At 41.1% G+C, this 24,562-nt stretch overlaps 1 protein-coding gene across 1 annotated transcript in view; it reads left to right on the top strand.

The window, feature by feature from the left end:
- The window catches only part of SORCS3 (sortilin-related VPS10 domain containing receptor 3), a gene marked incomplete at its 5' end in the record, with an annotated part of 543,035 nt that overhangs the window by 402,159 nt on the left and 116,314 nt on the right, over positions 1 to 24,562 (top strand). The window contains one exon of the mRNA XM_005878303.2: positions 5,234 to 5,352. Coding sequence (XP_005878365.1) covers positions 5,234 to 5,352 — 119 coding nt within the window. The remainder of the gene's footprint in view (positions 1 to 5,233; positions 5,353 to 24,562) is intronic.

Here is a 24,562-nt window from a genome sequence, read left to right as displayed (position 1 = left end):
TCTCTCTCTCTCTCTCTCTCTCTCTCTTTCTCTTAATAAAATAATTTCTTTCATTAAGCTTATACTTATTTTCTGAAAGTTTAGGAATTATGGTCCAAATTTGGATAAAATTTATGGTGCAGGAGTGCTGTGAAATTTTATGAGATTAAAATGCAAAGCACTAGAAGAGTTTCTGGCTTATTATCAAGAATTGAAGACAGTAGACAGAAATATACCAGGGATAAATGCCACGCAGCACACTTAGGTTCAAGTATAGTATATATTAGTTCTGTTCCATGTTCTGGATTTTTTAAAATCAGTTTTTCTATAGTTAAACTGATGTTCTTTAGTCAATTGGTTCTAACCCACCTTTACTTAGAAAATGCACATAACATCACTACGTTAGCCTAATGACATATATGACACTTTTTTTTTGCTTTCTTACACTCACACATCCCCACACATTTTTATCTTTTGATCAATCATCACAAAAAGGCACAAAGTGTATTTTAATCCCCCCCTTTTTGTTTCTTTCTTTTCTCAGTCCTCACCCAAGGATATGTTTGATTTTAGAGATAGAGGAAGGGAGAAAAAGGGAGACATTGATGTGACAGAGAAAATTGATCTGTTGCCTCTAATACTCAGCCTGATGGGGGATCAAACCCATCACCTCTATTCCCTGAGTGGGAATAGAACCTGCAACCTTTCGGAGCACAGGAAGATGCTCCAAGCAACTAAGATACCCATCCAGGTTGCTGTGATTTCTAACTGTCTATAACCCTGTTAGCTGCACCACACCACATACCACTTAGAAGGCACAGACACTAGAATTCTCCTATGGCAATTACAAGTTTTAGAAAAACTCTAAATCCGTAAGCATAATAGGAAGGAATGGGAGCTACTTTTTTTTTTTTTGGTTTGTTGATTTTGTTTTTAGTATTAAGTGCTGTATTAGGCATTTGCAGTAATGTCAATGTCCATATTTTGCACTATTAGTCCCCCTCTCCCGGTAAAGGAGAAGCAGGCTTATGGAAGCGAAATAACTTGTCAGAGCTTCCTGGAATCTGTTTTTACTTATTTGCATTTGAGAGTTTACATTTCTATTTAAAGTAAATAGGTCCTGGGTATTCCTCACAGCGGTTCTCAACCTGTGGGTCGCGACCATTGGAAAACACATATAGCATATCAGATATTTACATTACGATTCATAACAGTAGCAAAATTATAGTTATGAAGTAGCCCAGGTTGCTGTGATTTCTAACTGTCTATAACCCTGTTAGCTGCACCACACCACATACCACTTAGAAGGCACAGACACTAGAATTCTCCTATGGCAATTACAAGTTTTAGAAAAACTCTAAATCCGTAAGCATAATAGGAAGGAATGGGAGCTACTTTTTTTTTTTTGGTTTGTTGATTTTGTTTTTAGTATTAAGTGCTGTATTAGGCATTTGCAGTAATGTCAATGTCCATATTTTGCACTATTAGTCCCCCTCTCCCGGTAAAGGAGAAGCAGGCTTATGGAAGCGAAATAACTTGTCAGAGCTTCCTGGAATCTGGTTTTACTTATTTGCATTTGAGAGTTTACATTCCTATTTAAAGTAAATAGGTCCTGGGTATTTCTTGCAGCGGTTCTCAACCTGTGGGTCGCGACCATCGGAAAACACATATAGCATATCAGATATTTACATTACGATTCATAACAGTAGCAAAATTATAGTTATGAAGTAGCAACGAAGATAATTTTATGGTTGGAGGTCACCACAACATGAGGAACTGTATTAAAGGGTCGCGGCATTAGGAAGGTTGAGAACTACTGCTTCTAAAGGAAGACCTGAAGAACTGAATTTACTTTTGTTCACAATTTTATCCCTCTTTTTCAATTTTTGACAATATGCATATTACCCAAAGAGATTGACATAGAAGGAATCAGGGGAAGATTTTTCTATGAGGTGACAAGAGACAAGACATTTAGAATACTTTGAATATTTAGTCATCTCAAAAGCAAAACACAATCACTAGTCACAATATAATTCAACATCAAAATTGCTAGGCTTTGAATGCAATTCAGTTCTGTTTAACCAGCATTTACAGAGGCTTTGTAAAGTCAGCCTGAGGATAGAAACAAAGATTGCTAAGACTTTCTGCCCGTTTCTAAGGAGATGACGCTTTGGGGAAGGCTTGGCAGAGTGAGAAATGCTGGACTTTATGGGAAACTTGTTGATGTAGATGGATGAAAAGCTTGCCCTGCTGAATGGAGAAAGTTAGAGGCTGCCTCCCTAGGCTCTGCAAAACTAGCAGAAATGCAAACCCCTAGGAGATTAAGAAGGCTAAGGATGACGGATTATCTCCTTCATTCTCTCTCCTCATCCCCCAGGTCATACTCTATCTCACACAGACCCCAGAGCATGTTCACTTGTGAATATCCCATTCTCACTATTGGTCTGGGGTTCTTCTGAGGACAGGAACCTGTCTTACATTCTCTGCTTTCTAGAACCTCAGGGTGAGGGGGGGGGGCAGTGACACCTGCAACTTCTCTATACACCTTGAGCCAATACAAAAAGAATGAATCAGTCAGTCCAAGGCCACCCTAGGAGACCCTGAGTCCATCTTCAAGGTGAGAGGGCATGGAGGCTGGACTCACTAGAGAGATGGTACCACCTTCCCTACAGGTCATCTAGCAGGGCCAGATATTTCTAAAGTCATCAAACAGATCTCATCAAACAGTGCAGGGAGCACGGCCTTGGGCTTTCAGTTGTTGTAAGTGGAGCAGTGGCCGCACCAGGTCTTAGAAATACATTAGAAAGACATTTGACATTTAGAAATTCATTAATCTTGAAGGTGATGTGACTTTCAGACATTTGGGAAGTCACTCTCTGGTTTTCCCACAGGGGTATGCAAATGAGATCTTCATCCAATCTGGTCTTTCTAGTTTCTCATTTGAGGATTTTTTTTTTAAGGAGAGGAGAGAAAATGGAAGTTCAGAAATAACATTAATCAAAGTCCACATGTAATTATATAGTGCCTTCCAGGAGCTTTGCCTGCCTGACACTGTGCGGTTTCCACTCCCTTTTTCAGGAATTCCCTTCTCACATAGCACACTTCTCCGTCAGGCTAAACATAGAACTGCCTTCTCTTCCAGGGGTTCCTTGATTATTCTAGTTCAGACACCCTTTCTTTCTTGTCTGCACACCCATCACCCTCAAAGAAAGTAAACAGTGATATAAGTTTGGAATATGGTTTTACTAGTAGGATCTGTGATATCATGTTCTTTTAATTTTCAACAATAAAATAAAATATCACTTATGCCCTGGCCTGTGTTTCTCAGCTACAGCATCGAGGCTAAACATAGAACTGCCTTCTTTTTCAGGGGTTCCTTGATTATTCTAGTTCAGACACCCTTCCTTTCTTGTCTGCACACCCATCACCCTCAAAGAAAGTAAACAGTGATATAAGTTTGGAATATGGTTTTACTAGTAGGATCTGTGATATCATGTTCTTTTAATTTTCAACAATAAAATAAAATATCACTTATGCCCTGGCCTGTGTTTCTCAGCGGTTACAGCATCGGCCCACACATCCAAGGGTCGATTTCTGGTCAAGGGCATGTACCTGGGTTGCAGGTTTGATCCCCGACCCCTATCTGGGACCATGCGGGAGGCAACCAATCAATGTGTCCCTCTTACATCAATGTTTCTCTCTCTCTTTCTCTCTCTCTCTCCCTCTCCTTCCACTCTCTCTAAAATTCAGTAAAATCTCTCTCTCTCTCTCTCTCCCTCTCTCCTTCTCCTTCCACTCTCTCTGAAATTCAGTGAAAAAACATCCTCAGGTGAGGATTAACAACAAAAAATTGAATGTAAGAAAGATTCTGAGTGTTAAATCCCCCTCCTTCTTTCTTCAGAGTAAAAAAGGAGCTAATATTTATTGATCTTTTAAAATTTATCCAACGATACATGGTACTGAGCATTTTTCATACATAATCATATAACCTAATGGCAATTCTCCAAGGAAAATACTAACCTGCCTGAACCTCCCAGATGAAAAGCAGTGCTGCTGCTTAACCAAGGGCAATGAGCAAGTAGCAAGTCCAGGATTCAAACTCAGGGCATCTAGCTCCAGAGGTGTTGCTCTCATCTCCAAAGAACGGGCTTGAATCCATCCCATCAGGCATTTGTTGTTATTAAAAAGCCAATAAAAAGGCCACGGTTGTTGGAAGCCTATTTTGGGGTTTCAGGTTATATGATAAATATATTCTTTCATTTTCACCATGGAATCTTATATGACTACATCCACGCTCATTTGGAGATAATGTCCAAAGCCTAAATTTGACACCTTTTGCAAACTCAAGGCTTGAGCTCACCTTTGACACCCAAAGTCCCCTGTGATTCTCAGTCACTTTCATCTGGGGGCCAGGTCTGCCTGATAATTTATTCTTTCCAAGCCCCCACTTTGGGTTCTCACCACACAGTGGGTACCATAGCACTTATTTTCATGTCTCTGTGTTTTGAAAAATAAAAGCATTAAGATTTCTAAAGACTATAAGGTCCCTGAATTTTTTGTGGATTTCAGGAACTCATTTTAGGGCTACTTCTTTCCTGTTAAATTGGACTTTTTGCACCCTGCTGGGCAGTGACAAGCACGGGGAGAGTCCAGAAGTGGCATGAGTTTGGCCTCTTGCCATGAGCCAAGGTTTAGGTAGGTGTTGACTTTGCTTGGGGTGGCCTTGAATACACTTGATTCTTTTTTCAAAGTGTCCAAATGTGAGAGTGAATCGTAAATAGGGGAAAATGAGCCTGTGGGCAGAGGGATAAGCAGATGGCCTCCTGAGTGTACCTTTGATTACCCGTGTAGGGAGCTTTCTGAGATACTGGCTATTGAGAAAGAAGCAGGTTGTCATGTCAACCCTCATGGGTTTTTTACATGTATTTACTGCAGCTTTTCACTGAGTTTTTGGTGCTTTATTCTAAGAGCAAATTAGAATTACTGGTGTAAGATGTACATTTAAAATTCTGATAGATATTTCACATTTGTTCTTCCAAAAAGCTATACCACTTTTACTCTTTCCCTACTCCCTTGCCTGAACTATATTTTATGATTAAAAAAAATATTACAAATGTTGTGGACAAGAAAATGCCATCTCAGTGCTGTTTTAAATGGCATCACTGACTTCCCATGAGGTAGAGCTCCATGGGCTGAGGAGAGCTTTGCTTGCCATTCCCCCGTGTCTAAATGTCGTTCTGCCCTCCCATTCCAGATGCTCACTACCTCACCTGCAGGATCCAGGAATGTGCTGAGACCACCCGCAGTGGGCCTTTTGCTCGCTCCATTGACATCAGCTCCCTGGTCGTCCAGGATGAATACATCTTCATTCAGGTGAGTCCAGAAAGCGCTGTCAATGGTAGGAGAGGATGTGTAGGTGAAGTCAGCTGCTTACTATGAAAATGACGATGGCTTTCTTGAGGGGTGCTGCCCCTCCTTTGCTTTGATGACCTGGCCCCCTGGGGAGATCCCAGACTTCTGGTGAATGATGAAGGCATTCTGCAGATGAAGGCATCTACAGGGAATTTTACTCAATCCCTCAGTTGGGTTGATATTTAATGATACCAAAAGGGGTCTTGAAAGATCTCTAATGAGAGTTGACTTTAGTTCATCAAAACCACATTCTATTTCTGTCCAAAGTGACTTGTCTAAATTAGGAATGAGAATTTCCAAGAAATTAAGTATCTCCAGGATTTTTATTCTGGAAAATCTAGAACACCCTAAATCATCCCTTCTCTTTTCAGTACTGACTACCCCTTCTAATGCCGAGTCCAAAATCTGTCACTCCAAGAACTCTGACTCAGAGGTAACCTAGCTGGGACTCTAGGCAGGCAAGGGAAGTCTTGATTTAGGTTTTGAGTTTCAGGAAGAAGGTACAAAATAGATCAAAAATGAGAAAAAAAGAGATGATGCTCCACTGAGTGAGTTTCTCTCTCTCTCTCTCTCTCTCTCTCTCTCTCTCTCTCTCTCTCTCTCTGACAAACACTTGGCACAGACTCTTTCCTTTAGGAACCTTGAACTTTGGAATCTCCCTGAGTTAGGGGTTGTTAATTAACTCTTAGCAGATTTATTTATCTCCTTCTTTCCAAATTACATTTTACACCCTCTGGGGATAAGGACCATATTTTATACACACAACTTACTCCTCATCCTTGGCCCTAGCAAGATGCCTTTGCAAATCAGGGGTACTGGGTGACTACCTGTTGAATTGATGGATTATGTATGTAGAAGTTACTTATTTTTGCAAATTAGATGCATGGATTTTTAAGGTCTAGTAAAATACAGGAAATGTAGCCAGCCCTACTCCAAAACTACGTTGAAAAAGGTAGTAAAAGAGAGGTCTTTGTGGCTTACAAAAATCACTGTTTCTCAGTTTAATTAAAAGGCAGATTCTCAGTCAATTTTTCCTAAATTTTGGGAGGTCATTGGCACTATCATCCCTTTATTCACAAGTATTTACTGAACATATATAATGCAAAATAGACTACTCTTGATGCTATCAAGCTTTTTGCCCTTGGCCAGCTTCTCCTTGCATCCAGTACTCATGGTTTTGATTAATATCTCCATGTTCTGATGACTCTCAAGTCAATGAGACTCTACCATGTACTGCAGATCTATATGTCTAATAGCCATCTCAACATCTCAACCTGGATATTCCACAGGTAAAATAAAGTCAACATGACCCCCTAGAACCTGACACATTTGTGACACTACCTTCGACCAGGCTACTCAAGATAGAAACCTGGAAGTCAGTGTATGTCACCAAATTAAATGAAGCCACAGCCTCTGCTAATATCACCCATAGTTATTTCTTAAGTGCTTCCTTTTATTCCATTCCCATTGTTATGGTCTTGATTTAAGACTTTGTTATCACCTTTTCTCTCATTTTTTTTTAACGTAGAATCTCAGGAATGATTTATGAAGTTACCAATCTGATTGGACTTTTCCTAATGCTGATACTGCATATAATGATAAACGTGGCAGAATTGTTTCTGGGAAACATCACTTCGAATTTAAAATGTTCAAATTTCTTAGTTTCATTTTTCCTTGTATTGCATAAAATTTTCTGCAATTCTGCAGACAGATATCCATATTTTTTTTTCTATTTTGAAACATTTTTTTTTTATTATACTGGAAACCAATAGCAGTTTTTTTTTAAATCAGCATCAAATTTTATTTTGTTAGAAAGAGATATAAGTTCCCATTTTCAATAAAGTTTTATTGCTGGCCTACTATATTCCCAACCCCTTGTTCCAGGTGCTTGGATTAAAATAATAAACACAATAAAATCCCTGCATTAGTGGCATATACATTCTAGTGGGAGACAGGAAAAATATGTATATGATATACACATCCCTATATGTACATCTATATATAGGGTGTCTAAACTTTACATCTTATAGTTTAACTGATGTTTCTTTCTTTTCAGATTTAACCCATTGGAATTAATAGTCATTCACAGTGGGTGTACATTTTTTGGGACACCCTGTATAGGCCTCTACATGAGGGATAGTGGTTAAGAACTTGTAGCTGGAGACTGACATTTATTCCGACCTTGGCTTGCCACACTTAGCTGCAAGACCTTGAGCTGTGCCTCATTTGACTCACCTACATAAAGAGGATAATTACAGCTCTCACTTCATGGGTCGATGGGAGGATTAGATGTGTTAATTATACCTGTAAAGCACCAAAACAGTGTTATATAAGTGCTGCTCTCTATCTTTCTATCTAACCTGAATGATCATCTGTTTATTTGTCTATAAAATATATCAGGTGATGAAAATGCTGTGGATAAAAATAAATGAGGGACTGTGAATGTTGGGAATCTGTGGGTTTTACGATTTTATTTGGGACTAGAGGCTCGGTGCACAGATTTGTGCATGGGTGGGGTCCCTCGGCATGGCCTGCGGAGATCAGGCCCCAGTTCACGCCCCCAGCTTTGCAGCTCTGCAGCCCCGCCTGGCACACCGCCTTGGCCTGGCGCCGCCACCTCACCTGCTCCACCATCCTGCCTGCAGGGCGATCGATCAGGGAGCTGGGCAGCGGCCCCACCCCCCACTGCCGCTGCTGGTCACTGTCTGTGGGCCCCTAATCACACCTGCCTTGGCCTGGCACTGCCCATTCACTTGCCACCATCCCACCACTGTCCCGCTCTCATCGGGGCCCATCAGGGCCAGCAGTGCCTCCACTGCTGCCCGCTGCCAGCACCTTGTTGCTGATGCCCACCATGTTCCGTGCCACCCCTGGTGGTCAGCGCACATCATAGTGAATGGTCAAACTCCCAGTCGAATGACCACCCAAGGGGACAATTTGCATATTAGGCTTTTATTATATAGGATGACCTGGGAAGGCCTGCTTGGGTGGTGAACCAGGGAGAGGGGGGATATGGAGCCAGCTGTGTTCAGTCCTGAGCTCCTTTAAGTCCCCCTTTGAGATGTGGGGTGAGCAGGTAGAGATTTGAGACTGAATTTAGAAGTAGGAGTGGTGGGAAGTTGGGGCTAAGGATATCAATTGGAAGGGTGTCAGCATATTGATGATATATTTGAACCACAAAATTGAAGTCACCAAAAGAGCAAGTATCTAGAGAGAAGAGACAATCCAAAGACTTATCTATATTATCTGATGATTCTTGTGCTGTTTTCTTTTATTGCTATGTTATTATTAACCATTTCATTTTTTTATGTCATGAGCTCTTCCTGGATGGACTGTTTGAGGGGGTTCTTCTTGGTGATAGATCAGAGCTCTGTTTCAGCTTAACAAGAATCCTCCTTGGTTCTCAGTGAGGTTCCAAATAACCCCAGATGTTTGTCTGTGAGTAGGTTCTTCCCATAAGATAGAACTGCCTGAATGGTTCTTTATTTTGCCTTCTCTCTCCAACTTCTCCTTATTCTCAGTCAGTCCCAGGAATACTCCCCACTGCCAATTCCTGGCCACATTCCCTTGGTTCCAAATAACAGATTGCTCCTTGGGAAATGTCATCGTTGGAGAACTCTGTTTTTCTATCTTTACCTAAGATTTGTGGCTGTAGGCATTTTTTGCCCTGGTGCCTGTTTATACCCTGTTTGTTCTTCACTGCATTTGGCTTCCTTTCCATATATATTGTGTCTCAGGGTTATATTTTCATTACGTATAGACTTTGCATTTTTCTTTCTTGTTTTTCTAGTTGCTCCAGGGTGATTTATTTAAAAGAAGGGGGAAAGCATCATTATTACTTGGCTATTTAAAACCATTTATAAAACCTCATCATGCATTTTCTGAAATGTTGCAACAGCTTGCTAACTGATTTCCCTGCTCCCAGATAGCACCCCCTCCCCAAATCCATTAGCAACACTACTTCCAAAGTAATTTATTTAAAATGAAAATCAATGTTCCTGACTTCGGAGGCTGCTCATCACCTATAGGTTAAAATCCAATTTCCTTAACATTGCCCACAAGCTCCTCTGTGATCTGAATCCTACCTACTCCATCAGCCTCGTATGGATTCTTTCCCTACCACTGTTCCCCATATACTTTCCTTGTTATATTTTACACTTCAATAAAAATAAACTTAAAATTTCCATGTATGCACTATGTTTTTTGGTTTTTGTTGTTGTTGTTGTTTGGCCTAATATTCATTTCCTGCATTTTTTTTCTTCTGCTTGGAATGTCCCTTTACCAGGTGAACTCGTTCTTTAAGATTAGCTTAGACAATGCCTCCTCTAGGAAATCATGGTCAGGACTGGACCTTTGCTGACCACTTATCCATTAGCATTATGTCTCCCCAGGCAGGTCTGTAGACTTTAAGAGGAACAGGACTAGGTCTTATTCATCATTGTTTCCCTGCACTTAGCATACTGACTGGTACTCAATGAATGTGTGTTGAACTGAACTGAGCTGAGAAGATAAGATTCCTCTTTATTCTCAGGGAGTGTAGTTAGCTGTCTTTTTAAAGCAAGGGGATCTTTTTTTCTCCAACTAATAATATAAGACAGTGGAGGGTAATTGGTAATTGCTCACTGCCTAGGAAAGGGCCATATGTGGAATGTCTCTGCATTTTTATAAAACTGCCGTCCAGGAATTATCCATTATGTTATTTAGTGTCTTCTTTATATTCATTCAAGTATATTAAAATGCATTCAGCCCCCATGGTGGGAAACACAGACAACTAAACGATTATAATGCACTATGAAGGGCGCTGCATCAGTGGGAAACACATGTTGCTCTTGGAGCAGGAGGAAGAGCCCTGCACCTGCCCTGGGAGGAGGGTCAGCACAGGCTTCCTGCCAGGGCACTGTGAGTACCAGTTTCATAGGTAAAGGAGAAAGGGCATCTTAGGTGGACTGAGAGGCATGGTGATGCTAAGGAAACAAGAGAACCTAATGCACCAAGACCTCTCTGTCTAAGGACAATTGTAGTTGTGGCGGGAGGTGGGGGGCGGGGGAGGGAAATGGCTGGAAAATAAATTAGAAAATTGTCCTGGAGAGGTGAACCTTTTCTACTTCTTTTAATTAAATCTTGGCAACTTTGTGTTTCTCTCTCTATAGTTGCTAGAAAACTCAGAACTAATTTTTTGTCTCAATTGTAGCAGCTTTCTTGCTGTGGCTTTTAGGGTTTATTATTCTTCCTTTCTCCTCTACCACTGGCCATTTTTTAATGCTTTGGTTGATTTCTTTTAATATATTTTGTTTGTTTGTTGCTTTTTAAAGAGCATTGGAGTCATCTCAAATACATTCTGAAATTAGTATGAGTGCTTAATCTTTTTTGGTGGGTATGAGTTTTGAAAATTGATGTGGGTTTCAGGAAAGGCTTTCTGGAGAAGTTAAGAGTTGCACTGGGATGATTACTATCTACCCCTGAAGCAAGGAAAGGACTAGAATTCCTCATTCTGTTCATTGAAATAAAGCTGTCTCTAAAGGTTTTTGTCAGAACAGAAAACCCTCAGACCAACAGTAGTTTCTCCTCCAGGGTTTAAGCCACAGATTTGTATCTGAACACAGTATCAGGGCATCAGGTCAGTCATATTCTACAGACTGTGCAAGAAATGTACTAAAGAATGACCTTGGGGGGGAAAAAGTGGTAGTGCTGCCAGGCTTGTGTCCAGCCCAGCCTTCCGGTGATGCCTCCAGGGAGCACCCTTAAGGCAGAGCCGACACTGAGGGTTAGGCATTCTACTGAAAGACACTTGCTGCCCGCCACAGATTGCATTCAAAGGGGAGCCATGGAGAGGCAGATTAGCTGCTTCTGTAGCTACAGTTTGAGCAGCTAAAGAACAGTGGGGTGGGCATAAGGGGCTTTGGAGGATTTGGCTGGTCGAAATGTTGAGGGGCTTATGCACTTCAATTTTCTAACTTTTTAAAGTCTGGATGTATTTTGTTTGAGTGTCACCAGAGATGTACACTTCTGAGGGGGAAAAAAAAACCTCGCAGAAAATGAGACCATTCAGTCTGTCCCCTTACTCTTTCCTATCCTGTGTGCCAAATGTGTCTTTTGACCATTTTTTAAAATTAAATTTATGGGGTGACATTGGTTAATAAAATTATATAGGTTTCAAGTGTACAAGTCCATGATTCATCATTTGTATATTACATTGTGTATTTTTCACCCAAAGTCAAATCTTCTGTAATTGACCCTATTTACCCTTTACTACTCCCCTCCAACTCCCTTTCCCTCTGGTAATCATCATACTATTGTCTGTGTCTATGAGTCTTTGTTTGTTTGTTTGTTTTATTTATTCAGTTGTTGCTTTCAGTTTTATATCCCACATATGAATGAAGTCATATGGTTCTTGACTTTTTTCTGTCTGACTTATTTCACTTAGCCTGATATTTTCAAGATCCATCCATGTTGTTGCAAATGGACGTATTTCATCTCTTCTTATGTCTGAGTAGTATTTCATTGTATATATGTACCACATCTTTATCCAGTCATCTGTCGAGGGACACTTTGGTTGTTTTCATGTCTTGGCCACCATGAATAATGCTGCAGTGAGTATAGGGGTACATATATCTTTGAAAATAAATGTTTTTGAAGTTTTGGGGTTGATACCCAGAAGAGAAATTGGTGGATTATATGGTAATTCTATTCTTAATTTTTTGAGGGACCACATTGAATCTTAGGGTACTTATCTCAGGAGCAACCAAACTATGGAAGAGGGAGTCTCACAGGGTCGGACTCTAAGACTCTTGGCCTCTCCTTAAATAGAGTCTCTCTGCTTTTGTTTGCTGTGTAGATCAGGGTTCTTAATACTTTTTCATTTTTCGTTACTGCTGCTAAGTAATGTTTGCAAACCGCTGATGTTTTGTAGCACTGCTGGCTCCATGGGTCAAGGGTTAGTCTTTTTTGTGTGTGTAAACAACTGAACCACTAGGAATTGAGGTAACATCTAGGCCCATATCCTTTCCTTGAATATTAATGAATGTGATGTGTGTATTTAAGCCATACTTATTTACCCATGAGTGAATCATTATATACAAATTATATGCATTAGAGAGTGCAGTTTAAATAACCAAAAACCTAGGTAACCTCTTCATAATGAACTTCCCATGATACTCATTTTCCATTAAGAAAAACCACCCTCTCTCATTCGCCCTCTAAAGGAAAGCTCCCATGCCCAGTCATAATTTCTTTTTCTACCCATGATGTGATTACTTCTGAGCCTGTATCTTCTAGTTGTATATGGAAGGTCCATATACTACTCACACAGCTCCTATAATTTGGGGAGACCCTAGGGGTTCTGCCTCACCTTTTATTTTTCTATTGACAAACAGGTAAAGGTAGTCATTCTGATGGATTTGCTTGAGGGCACCCAGTGTTTGATGTTCTGCTGTGGGGGAAGCTGAGCTGAAGATGGACAGGAAGCTGTGACATTTGTTCATCCATCAATGACTTTTCTGTGCAGGGGGCCCAGGGCCTGGGATTTCCTGGTGGAATCAAAAGGAGTTAATCCTTCCCAGAAGAGCCCTTGTTTTAATGGGAAAGAGTCTGCCTGAAATGTCTCCGTTCCACATGGATAAACGAGAAATCGGCTTTCCTCTGTGGGGCAGGAGGAGAGAGAGAGATAAGTTTGTTTCTGTGTTCTGAGCTAAACTGGTTGGAAATCTTGTCTTTTCTCCCATGAAATGGCTTTTCTAGTGATTATTCTGGACAATATAGCTCAGCAGTCGTAGCGTTAAATCCCCTCAGTGATACCATTCATACCCTACCCGTTAGGGAGCGTGATGATGACACAAGAACAGAGCCTTAGTAAGTGGTAGCAAAAGATTTGTGTGTCTGTACTGAAGCCCGGTCCCACCCTCTTTTCATGGCATGAGAGGAGATGTGGCCTTCAATAGGATCAGGATTCATTCACTCAGTATAAGTTTCATTGTACATGCAAGTGTATATATGATACTGATTTATCTTCAGATATATAAAATACAAAAGGAAAAAAACAGATTGATAATAAAGAACAAATAAAGTACTCTTGAAGTGTGGAGAGAGCAGAACATTTTAATGGAGGAAGGCCCCCAGCTCTGTCAAATCCTTCTCCACATCCACAACTAGACCAAACACTGTGTAGACCCATCGATTGCCACTTTCAGCTCCAACTCCTAGTCTTGTTGTGTGGCTATACTCAGAAGTAAAGCCCCTTATTAACAAGGCATTCTGAGTGGGGAGCGATGGCATGCATGGGAATGGTTCTAGAATAATTCTAGAATAATTCTAGTACAACAGTAAAGCCACGCTGTACTTTGTATATACATTGTTCTTGGTTTTTAAGAGTTTTGGATATAAACATAGAAAAATAACACTGCTGTAAAGGGTTGGTTGATGCTATAGGAGTAATAGCAATTAATAAGTACTAGTAACCAATTAACAGATATTTTCCAGGTGCCCTGGAGCATTGCAGAAGTGGAAGGCATGGTCCCTGCTCTCAAGCAGTTTAGGATTCAAGTAGATAGTGGTCCACTCTGGGCAACACAACCTTGAACTTGAAGGCCTGGGTTGTAATCTGCCACGTGCCCCCAAAGGAACACTGAGCCAGACACTGGGATTCTCAGAGCATTAATTTCCTCATCTCTGTACAATGGACTCATGCTACTTGCCCTGCCTTAACTGGAAGGTTGTTGTGAGGATCAAGGGAGATAATAACGGCTTTGAAGTGCTTTGAAAACTATACAGCCCTATAAAATTCAAGAATCAGGAGACTAATCCACGTCAAAAATCAACCTCATGATTCTGTGTATGTGTGTTTTCTTTTTTTAAAAAAATATATTTTTTAATATTTTTATTGATTTCTGAGAGGAAGGGAGAGGGAGAGAGAGATAAAAACATCAATGATGAGAGAGAATCATTGATTGGCTGCCTCCTGAACGCCCCCCACTGGGGATCGAGTCCACAACCCAGGTATGTCCCCTTAACCGGAATCGAACCCAGGACCTTTCAGTCTGCAGGCTGACAATCTATCCACTGAGCCAAACTGGCTAGAGCTGCATGTTCTCTTTTAAGGGTTTTTATAAGCCTAAATATTTTCCCCAAATTCATTTTTAATAATTCATAGATTCAACTATGCATTCACATATGTGCATGATAAAATCTTCCCACATACCTTACCTAGTGCTGGTCATCAAAGAACCCAACTGCTAATGATATGTATGTAACTGTAGATGCTCGCAGGTTTAATTATCTTTCAAGACTCTTGAGAACCTTTTTGTAGCATCTTGGCCTCTAGCTCACCTGGGTTTTGATACTTCATTTAAGATCCTGCTTTATGCATCTATGTGGGAGGTAGGGGAGCCTCTATGGCATGGCCATTGTATCCCTAATAAATAGTTATCTTTCTAAACAAGAAAAAAGCCCCGAGGCAGAAATTAATAGAGTGTAATTATTCAAAGAAAACCTATTTGGCAGTATTTTAAATGATGTTAATTTGGTCTTAATGGGAGAGATTTTGAATGTTAAATAAATAGCAATTTCATCATTAGGGACACATTTACAACACAGGAGTTGAAAGGAAAATGAAAGTGTTTCAGAGACAATCTTCAAAAGAAATCCAATAAAGACATCTTCAGCTTTCTTGAGCACTTTCAGAATCTTAAAAGTGTTTACAAAAGCCAGCACTAATGGACATTCTTCAAATAGCATGTAGCTGGGATGGGTCTCCTCTACATGTAGTGATTTTATTAGCTTGTTGTAAAAGTTGCTGTTAGTATATGAAATACTTGCATGAATAAATGCAAATTAGTGATGTTTAGTTGACCTTTGTGTTCAGCATTGCCTATGTCCCATCACATCCTTCTGGATCAGAAACCAGCTGTGCACAGAGGTGGCCTGCTATGACCTTGCCTCTGTTACACTGTGTGCCTCTTGCTTTTTTGTTCTGGAGCTGATTTCTCCCCAAGTAGGATGCTCAGGAGAGACCCCTTAGCCATTCTTGTGCAGGTGCAAACCTTGAAGTGGGAAGTGGCAAGACCTTTTTGGACAATTTGACCAATAGGAACCAGAAGCCAGTGGTACATATCCCTCTCTTCCTGAATTTGAGCTTCATTCTCTATGAATCTTCATAGGGTCCCCAGTGGGATTGAGCCCCAGTGGCTTTCCCTCCCTCTTTGAATCCTATTTCCTAGTTCTGCCACTCCTGTTCCCTGTGGTCATTTCTCAAAAACAAATGAACAAAGACTCCCCCCAAAAAACAACAACAACTCTATATTTTGGGGGAACCCAACTCAAGGCAAACTTGAAAGATTCTCAAATTTATTGAGTCCCTACTGTGCACCCAGTTTATAGTTAGAGTGAACTATGCAAAAAAAAGTAGAATCAGCTTCATCCCCATATAAAACTTCTCTAATCACCCAACCCCATCCTCTCAAATCTCTCAGAGACCTGGCTTTATTGATTACCCTACTTTTTCCTATATCTTTATCTTATTTATCCCTATTTCAGGCTTTATATTAGTTTTTAAGTAATTTTAAATACCCACAACCCTTTAATTAAAACTTTCTTGGAACCCCCCTCTCTTCTCTATAAACGTCCCCTCTTTCATTCAGAGCGAAATTCTTGAGAGCTGTCTCTATTCATTAGTCCATTTTCGCATTCCTTCTCTCTAACCCACTTGAGACTGACTTCTGCCTCTGCCACTCCACTGAAATTACCTTCGCCAGATTCATCAAAGGGAATTTAGGATTATAACCTGAATACGCCTCTCAATAATTAACTTGTCTGCAAGCATTTGAACCTCTTGATTGCAGCTTCATCCCTGAAGTACTCTCTCCCCTTGGCTTCTTTCGATAATGTACAGTCCAGTCTCTCTCCTACCTCTCAGAATTGTCTTCTCCCGCACAAGTGCCTCTTCCTCCACCCACCTTTTCAATATAGGTTCCTTTTCTCTGCATGTACTACCCCCTGTCTCTGAGTAATCCCATCCCAGCCATTCTCACAGCAGAGCATCAATTACTACCCTGATGTTGATGATTCCCCAGTGTCTCCTGCCGAGACAGAGCCTCCAGGGAAGGGCTTCTTACTTATAGGATCGCCATCCTTAGTCATGGCAATCTCTTCATTCCATTCAGAATTTTGCTGTGCTCATCTCTAATTCATGATTAAGACTTACTTCTTTCCAAGAGATCTGCTGAGGCTCCATGGAAGTTACAATATTTGTTTCTTACCTGGCAAAAGAGCAAGGTTGTTTTTCCTGAATCTCAGAGACTTGTTCTGTACTTTGCTCCACATTATAATGTAAGTTGTTGCCTTTCTGGTAGTATGTGGATGGCGTATGGCTGGTTTGGGGGTGTCAAATTGTTTTCATTTTGGGTATCGCCTCTGAGGAATTGGTACTCACTGCATTACCGAAGGCGGTGCTATTGTGGTTCAGTAGAAGAGACCTCTGTCGTTAATTAGTGGCGTCTCCATGGGCACGAGAAGGAAGAGGGGTGGCGTGGAGGCTGTGCAGTGCATTTTACAGGGTGGGTGGCACTCATCGTGTTTAATTATTCACAAGCCTCATATGGTTAGAAGGTGGGTTGTTGTCTGGGGGGCCACAAGCGTCTCTATATTCAGCTCAAAGGACTGAGGTCAGCCACACAACTCGATCTTTTCTATTTCCTGGAAAACTGTAATTTCCTGTTTTCAAGGCGGTGATTCTTCAGAATGTTCTTTCCACCTAGCCATACCATCAGTTTTTACCCACCTGTCAGCAAACTGGAAGAATAGTTGGAAAGAGACCTGACATTTATTTAGTGTCAAATTTATGTCTGGCATATGTGCATTTAATTTAATTTAATTCTACTTTAAGTGTCACAGGATCTTGGTATGATAGATGTTATTATTTTTCCATGGGGGAACCAAATTTCAGAGATGTTTAGGGAGTCACCCTTTGTCATCTAGCTCAGTAAATCAAGATATGACCTCAGGCCTGCCTGGATTCATAAAGGATGACAAAAGAGGCAGTGATCAATTTCTCATTTTGCTTTCCCAGTCTGAAGATCTTCCCATTAGCACGGATTAGCTGGTGTTCCCAGAAACTTTTCCAGATGGCTGTAGAAGAGAAATAGACAGAGATTGGACCCATCTTTGTAGCTATAAGGGCAGGAAAGCTTCATTCCACTTCTTGTTCCGTGGACTGTTTGTCTGGGTCTGTTTCACTTTTGTTCCAGATCAGAAACTTTCTGCATCATCAACCAAAGAAGTGCTTCATGGGATTTGGCACAATGTAACTACACCCGCACCTATGAGACTTGTCCCTCCGCTACACTTGGAGGATTATTCAGATACTCTTTCTTGGGAAGCCATGGGGGTGGAGTGACAGAGGTTAATTATCACTACCATCTCTAGCTCCATTCTTCTCCATCCTTCCCCACTTGCCTTATACATCTTGCCATACATTACCCAATTTCTATGATGCTTTTGGGGGCCCAGCTGCTCTTGAGTCCCTATTCAGGGGGCACAGGAGTTGTTGAATCATGGCTCAGCAAGGATTACCCATCGTTCTTCCCTTCCATGTCCCAGCAAGTCCCCGACACTCACTCTGCTAAGCCCAGCTCCCAGAAGGATCCATTTTCTGGGGCCTTCTCCTATTAAAGATAATTATACTGTTGTAAAACAACAGTGCTGATAATGAAGGCAGCTGGGCTGCTGACTGAGAAGTTGACTATTAGGTTCAGTTCTCTCCCCATTACTGTTCTAACTAGGATATATATCTATTTATTTCAGAGGTCCAGCTTTTAAAAATTTTAATCACTGCCTTTAATTCCATAAGCAAACATTTTGGATTTCTGCAAGCAGCTCTTAAGAGTCTTGACTCTGAGAGTCCTCATGGTAAGGCAGAATAAGCTCTTTTTGGAATTTAATAGTGCCAGAGCCCGTGGCTAATCTATTGACTTGATTTCAATGAGCACCTACTAGGTACCCAGAGCTGTGATAGGTTCTGTCTGAGACAGAAATATTGATGGATTGATTCATGCATTCATTTAACAACCATTAATTGAACACTTAATATACTCCTGTCACTGTTCTAGATGAAGGAGGTATAATGGCAAACAAGACTGCAAAGTGGTTTTCATCATTGTGTTTTCAGTCTAGATGAGGAGGTAGGACTTTATGCCTGACACGCTCCATGAACCATGCTCAGAAGCACTTACAAAAGTATGAGGCTCCTTCCCAGAGTGAGGGAGGTCTGTGATGTGATCAGAGTCATTCTCCTGGAGAAGGCAGGGCTCAAGCCGGTTCTCAAAGCAGAGAGCTGAGTTGAGGTGTTCAACTTTAGGACCAACCAAGACTCCGAGGAAAAGAGACCCTTCGCTGGCAGGAAACAGTATGACAAGATGGGGTGGGGAGGGCAGCCTTCCTGGACTTAAGTCTGGTCTCCCCATTAACTCATTCTGTGACCTTGGGCTAGATCACCTTCCCTCTCTGGAACTCAAGTTTCCTTATCACAAAATGAAAGGATTGCATCAAAGAAGAGCTTTGAAACTTTTGTTGTTGGTGTTTTTAGCAGTGGGAGCTGCTTTTCAGGCAATATTGTACAAGGGATTCCAATATATAATACAGATAAAAGTGAACTGGATCTTGTTTTAAACTGTATCAGAACCACCAGCCACCCAGCCTCTTGTGGATACCCATAGAAGTTTAGAACTCCATAGAACCCACTGGGAAGGCAGTGGGCCATATGACTCCAGAAATTCCCTTCAAATGCTGAAATTCCAAAAGTCTGCTCACTCTACACAACACTCCATGTAGTTAGACTATTATGCAGAAGTATTTCCCAATGTATTTCTCCAGTGTCAGAATTTAAAAAAAAAAGATATTTGGGGCATAGTTAATTTGTCAGGAGAGTTGCTGAATCATTCTTTCCTTCATTCCATGCACATCCACTGAGGCACAGTATGGAGACAATGCAGAAAATAATAAGACAGTTATAATCCCTGGAGATCATGCAGCATATGAGAAATGAATATGCAAATAAGAAAGACAGAGACCCCTGCCATAGGTGGGTTTATAGTCTAGTGAGAGAGAAAGATAATACATAAGCAAAGAATAAACAAAAAATAATTGCATACTGTGATCAACCTATGAAGAAATAAAAATGTAATTCTGAGAGACAATCATAGTGGGGAGGGTATCTCATTCATTAATTTATTCCACCAGTCCCTCAATAAATACTTCTGGAGGTACAACTATCCACAGACAATTCTCTTCTCATGGAAGCTTATTATTTGAAAGATTCTCATCTCTGATCATTATGATCATTATTAGGAAGCAAAAGTTTAAAAAAACCATAAAAGCATAAATTAAGGAAAAGTGTGTGTGTGTGTGTGTGTGTGTGTGTGTGTGTGTGTGTATGTGTGTGTGTGTGTAAAATAGCCACAAACTTTGCTTTTGAGACTGGGATATATGGAGTGATTTCTCGACAGGCAGACATACATGTGCGCTCTTCCTCTCCCTTCCTAGACTGGGAGTCAGAGGTCTGAACAGGAATCAATGGTGGCAATTTATTTTTAACTTCTTCCTCCTTAGCCAGGATTGATTTTTGTCCTGGTGATCAATGGCACAGAGAATAGCTCTGTGGCCCACGCAGCTGTTCAAGTGCTTGGTCTGGCCGGCCCCACATCTATTGAACAGTGAACATTAGAAGCTGATTATGAAAGTAATAGAATGAAGATGTTTAAAGGATGGGCTGATTACCCCTGCCTTCCTGGTGAGGCATGACTGCAGGGCGGGACTGCTGCATGGAGACTCAGGAGAGCACAGGGCAGGCTTAGTGGCCGGACAGGAGCTGTCCCCAGTGGGTGGAGCCTAGCAGGGTGGCAGGGGGGAAGGGAGGTATGGAAATTAGCTTCTTGTTTGCCAACTGACTTCCACCCTCCCATCCTTTGTAGCTCTCTCTTTTTCTCTCTTTTATTTCATCTTTACTACACCAACTACTATTCAATTTGGAACTGCAAGGGAAACATCTGTTGAATAAAAATAAAATAAAGAAGTTGATTGGCTTTTCCCTCTCTGTGCTTCTTGGGCTTTAAAATTGCTGTATTCCTTAATCTCCACTTTCTCCTCCTTGTTCCTTGTTTTCTTATAATTCAGTTTGTGTGCCACAACGGGAACACGAATTTAACCCCTCCCACCCTCTCCCTCTAGCTTTGTAGCCTCTCAAGACCAGGCAAGATGGCTTAGACTTTCTTCTCTGAAAAATGTTTCTGGGATTTCACACCTTATGATAACGCACAGTGGTGCCTGGCCAGCATGGCTCAGTGGTTGAGCGTCCACCTATGAACCAGGAGATCATGGTTCAATTCCTGGTCAGGGCACATACATGCCCAGGTTGCTGACTCCATCCCCAGTAGGGGGTGTGCAGGAAGCAGCCAATTGATGATTCTCTCTCATCATTGATGTTTCTATCTCTTTCTCCCCTTCTCTTCCTCTTCTGAAATCAATAAAAAAAATTTAGAAAATGTGCAGTGGGAATAAAATGCAGTCAGAACGGAGGGTCTGCCATCCCCAAGGCCTGCTGTCTGATTTCTCCGGCATAAACGCCTGCAGTTTGCCTGTCTGCCTCAGGTAGCAATGGCTTCCAGATTGCAGTATGGAGAAGTAATCAGTGCTCTTGATATGACTGTGTTTATTATTTCATTGTGCTCGGTAATTGCTTCTTAGGGGCTCTGTGTTCAGTGTGGGAGGGAAGATGTTGAAGTGCTAGTTTCCTTAGTCCCTGTGAAATATCTGAGATGAGTCCTTAGGAAGTGAATTGAACAGAACTTTTCTGTATATAGTTCTCAGCATTGTCTTAATCAAGATTTGTTCCTGGCCTTCTTCTATGATTTTTACCTCTTGGTTAATTTTCTTATTGAGTAATCTGTAGTTCTTGGGGAATCAATTACATATAACTGTAATGGCTCTGATTGATTGAGTGTTTAGTGTGAGCTAGGCTTATTATGAATGCATTTCATCTTTATGGCATCCTTTGAGTTAAGTCCTAGTCTTAAACTTTGTTTTATAAAAAAAAAATGGCACAGAGAGGATAAGTCATTTTCCCAAGGTCACACAGCCAGTCTGGAGTGGAGCAGAGGTTTGACCTAAGGCCTCCTTTCTGAGCCACTACACTTGTTCCACTTTTAAAGTGAGAGTCACACTGACACTTTTTTAGTTGCCGGAAGCAAATTGGATCAAGGAGTGTGTAAGGGGAAGTAAGTAGAAATGGGAAGCTTTAACACAAAGTAGCTGTGTAAACCATGTTTGTGGAGTTGTTGGCCACAAAAGAAACTGGCAGCATAGGATCTTCAGGTAGAGGAGTTTAAGAAGACCTTCCTGCTGAGGAAGCTGGGACCTGGGAAGGGAAGGGATGAGGAACATAGCAGATGTGACATTTTTTGAGTCTCTGCTTTGTATCAGGCATGTATTGGACCTTGTGTTATGAGTGTGCCCATGGAACTGTGGTAAGATGAAACGGAGGTCTGGAAGCAGTTATATGCTTTTCCCTAAGACCCATAATAGCCAATAGGGGAAGGGAGTTTTGGATTCCATGTCTAGGCTTACATTCCAGAGCTCTTTGTGAATTTTTACAACAAATAGCTGAATAAATAATCCCAAAGGTACCAATAGACATACTTTTTAGTAACCCAGCTGTAACTCTTGGCCATTTTCTTGAAGCAAAACTGCATTCCTGATATGAACCACTTCTGAAAAGATAAATATACAAACAAAAAAGTAAGTGAAATTATATTAGATGATTGAGCAGTGTAATATAGACATTTTTTATCAAAAGTATTAAGAAAAATGAAGCACAGTGTTTATGTCAGATGCTGCACAGCAATAACACTTAGTAAAACCTATACATGCCCACTTTTTTTGACATTCCTCCAAAGTACCTCTTCTGGAGCCAACAACCAGTGACCCTCCTCTTGGATGTCTCTTCCTACAACCTCTCCAGCTTACTGGCCATCTTTTGCTTCTTTCAAGATCCATATCTATCTTATCCCACCTTTTTTACTCCACCTCTTCTTTTGTTATTGAACAGTTCAGCCATTCCCTGGTTTCTCTAGTCTTCCAACCTCAAATTCATCATCCCATTTATCAAACAATATTCTTCAATATGAGAACCTAATCTTTTCCAAAGGCAGTGGGAGTGTAAATAACACCTGTTTATATACCACATATTATGGTGTGTGTGTGTGTGCGCACACATGTTCATTTGCTTATTATGCATGTCACACTGTTGGGGGGGGTGCCTAGGCTGATTTTATTTCAGTTCTGGAAGGAGCATGAAAATAAGTTGAATAAACTATTATGGTTCTAAAGAGAAGATTTCTCTATTTGATAGCACCTAGCCTTTACTCTGCGCAGGTTCCATAGTATTACCACTGATTATATGTGGTCATGTGTGCATCTTACTAGTATATGTTAGGCTTGTGCTTACAAAGAAATGAACTCCATGAGGTCATGGCCCCCTGACTTCTGTGCTACCTGACACAGCCTGGACACAAAGCGCTGAGCAGGGACTTGCTGATGGATTGGTAAATGTAGCACATCCTAGAATTGGGGCCAGTATCCATAATGAGACATCTAAACATGATTAATGTCCCAGGGATGATGTGGATTTGGCCAGACCTTTATTTTTATTTTATTTTTCAAACCTTTAATTAATATGTGAATTCAGCAGTGAGTGGTAAAGAACATCTTGTAATCTGCTTCCCTGTTTCCCACAGGAAAGCACACGCTCTAATCACCCTTGCTTTTCCATGTTGTGTTGTTGCCAACCACTCAAAGGCATAATTGATGTAAAATCATGACCCATTTGTAAAAATCCATGCAATTATCTCCACTTTGTGCTTTTCTGATCTCAACTTAGCCAACACAGACTGAAGCAGGCTGGCAATGTGAATGGAGACTGGGGTTTTGAGTCAGAAGTTCTGAGGTTGGATTTGAACCTCACCTTTTAGTAAAAACATGAACTGAAGTGGTCTGTCTGGGCCTCTGACCCTTAATTCTAAAATTGGGATATAATTAGACCTCTCTTGCAGGGTTATGCTTTGACCAAATGAGATTAAGTCCAGTAATGAAAACTAATGGCATAGAGTAGATACTCTATAAATATTAGTTGTTATGATATGGATGCTGGGTACTAAGAGAGGGTTAAATAGGAACAGGACACATTATCTACCCTCGAAGCTATTATAGTACAGGAGACCTAAGCTGTACCCACTTTCCAGTAATTCAAGACAGCAGCTGATAAATGTAGCAAGAGAGCTGCATACAAGAGCCCCGGGAATCAGAGGAAGACACCATGAAACCCAACTGGGAAACGGGTGTGGTGAGGCTTCATAAAAGAGATAGCTTTTGACATAAGCCAGTCATTGATGTTGGAGCCTTCTAGTGACCTGGGCCAGGATGAATCCCTCCAGGTAAATATTCCTAAATTAGTCACTCTTTGGAAAGGCTCTGCAGTAGACACTTTTGGCTTGTTCAGGGTTGCACAGTATAGTGGACATTGGCAGGATTTAAGGACCCAAGTTCAAAACCAGGCTCGGCCACTTTGGATCTGAGTGATCTTATGCATGTCAGTTAAGGTAGAGTAAGCAGGGCTGCTTTAATGACGGTATCTTCCCTACGTGTCATTGTGCATGAGAGCAGATAATGCATACTGAGTGGTGAGCATGGAGCTTAGCTCTCCCACAGCGACGCTTCTGCTGGTGCAGGACAGGAGAGGCAGGATGCAGGTCGTGCAATGGGGAAACTCTGAGAAGTAGCAGTTGGTCTTTCACAAATATTCCTGGCTCTCTAGGGGAGGTGGCAGTGTTTTCTCAGAAACAGCTTGAAAGGTAGTTTAAATCCATCCACTGCTGTCCCCAAATTCACTCATGAGGCATGCAAATCCAAGGATTGCAAAGCTGTGCTGTAATATCTAGGAGCCTACCCATATCTCCGAGGCCTCCTGAAAATCCCATGTCCCAAAGAAGCATCCCTGCTTCCCTAGAAAATTAGTGATTTTGTTTGCCTTGCCCTTTTAAGATTTTTTAAATATCTTGAACATATCAATAAAATGAATCATTCTCCAAGTAGCGCTGTGAACCTGCCATTCATCCCATGTGACTGAAGGCAC

This window comes from Myotis brandtii, unplaced genomic scaffold, assembly GCF_000412655.1.
Source record: "Myotis brandtii unplaced genomic scaffold, ASM41265v1 scaffold550, whole genome shotgun sequence".
NCBI lineage: Eukaryota > Metazoa > Chordata > Mammalia > Chiroptera > Vespertilionidae > Myotis > Myotis brandtii.
The sequence above is the reverse complement of the archived record's forward strand: the minus strand, read 5'-3'. Positions and strand labels throughout refer to the sequence as shown.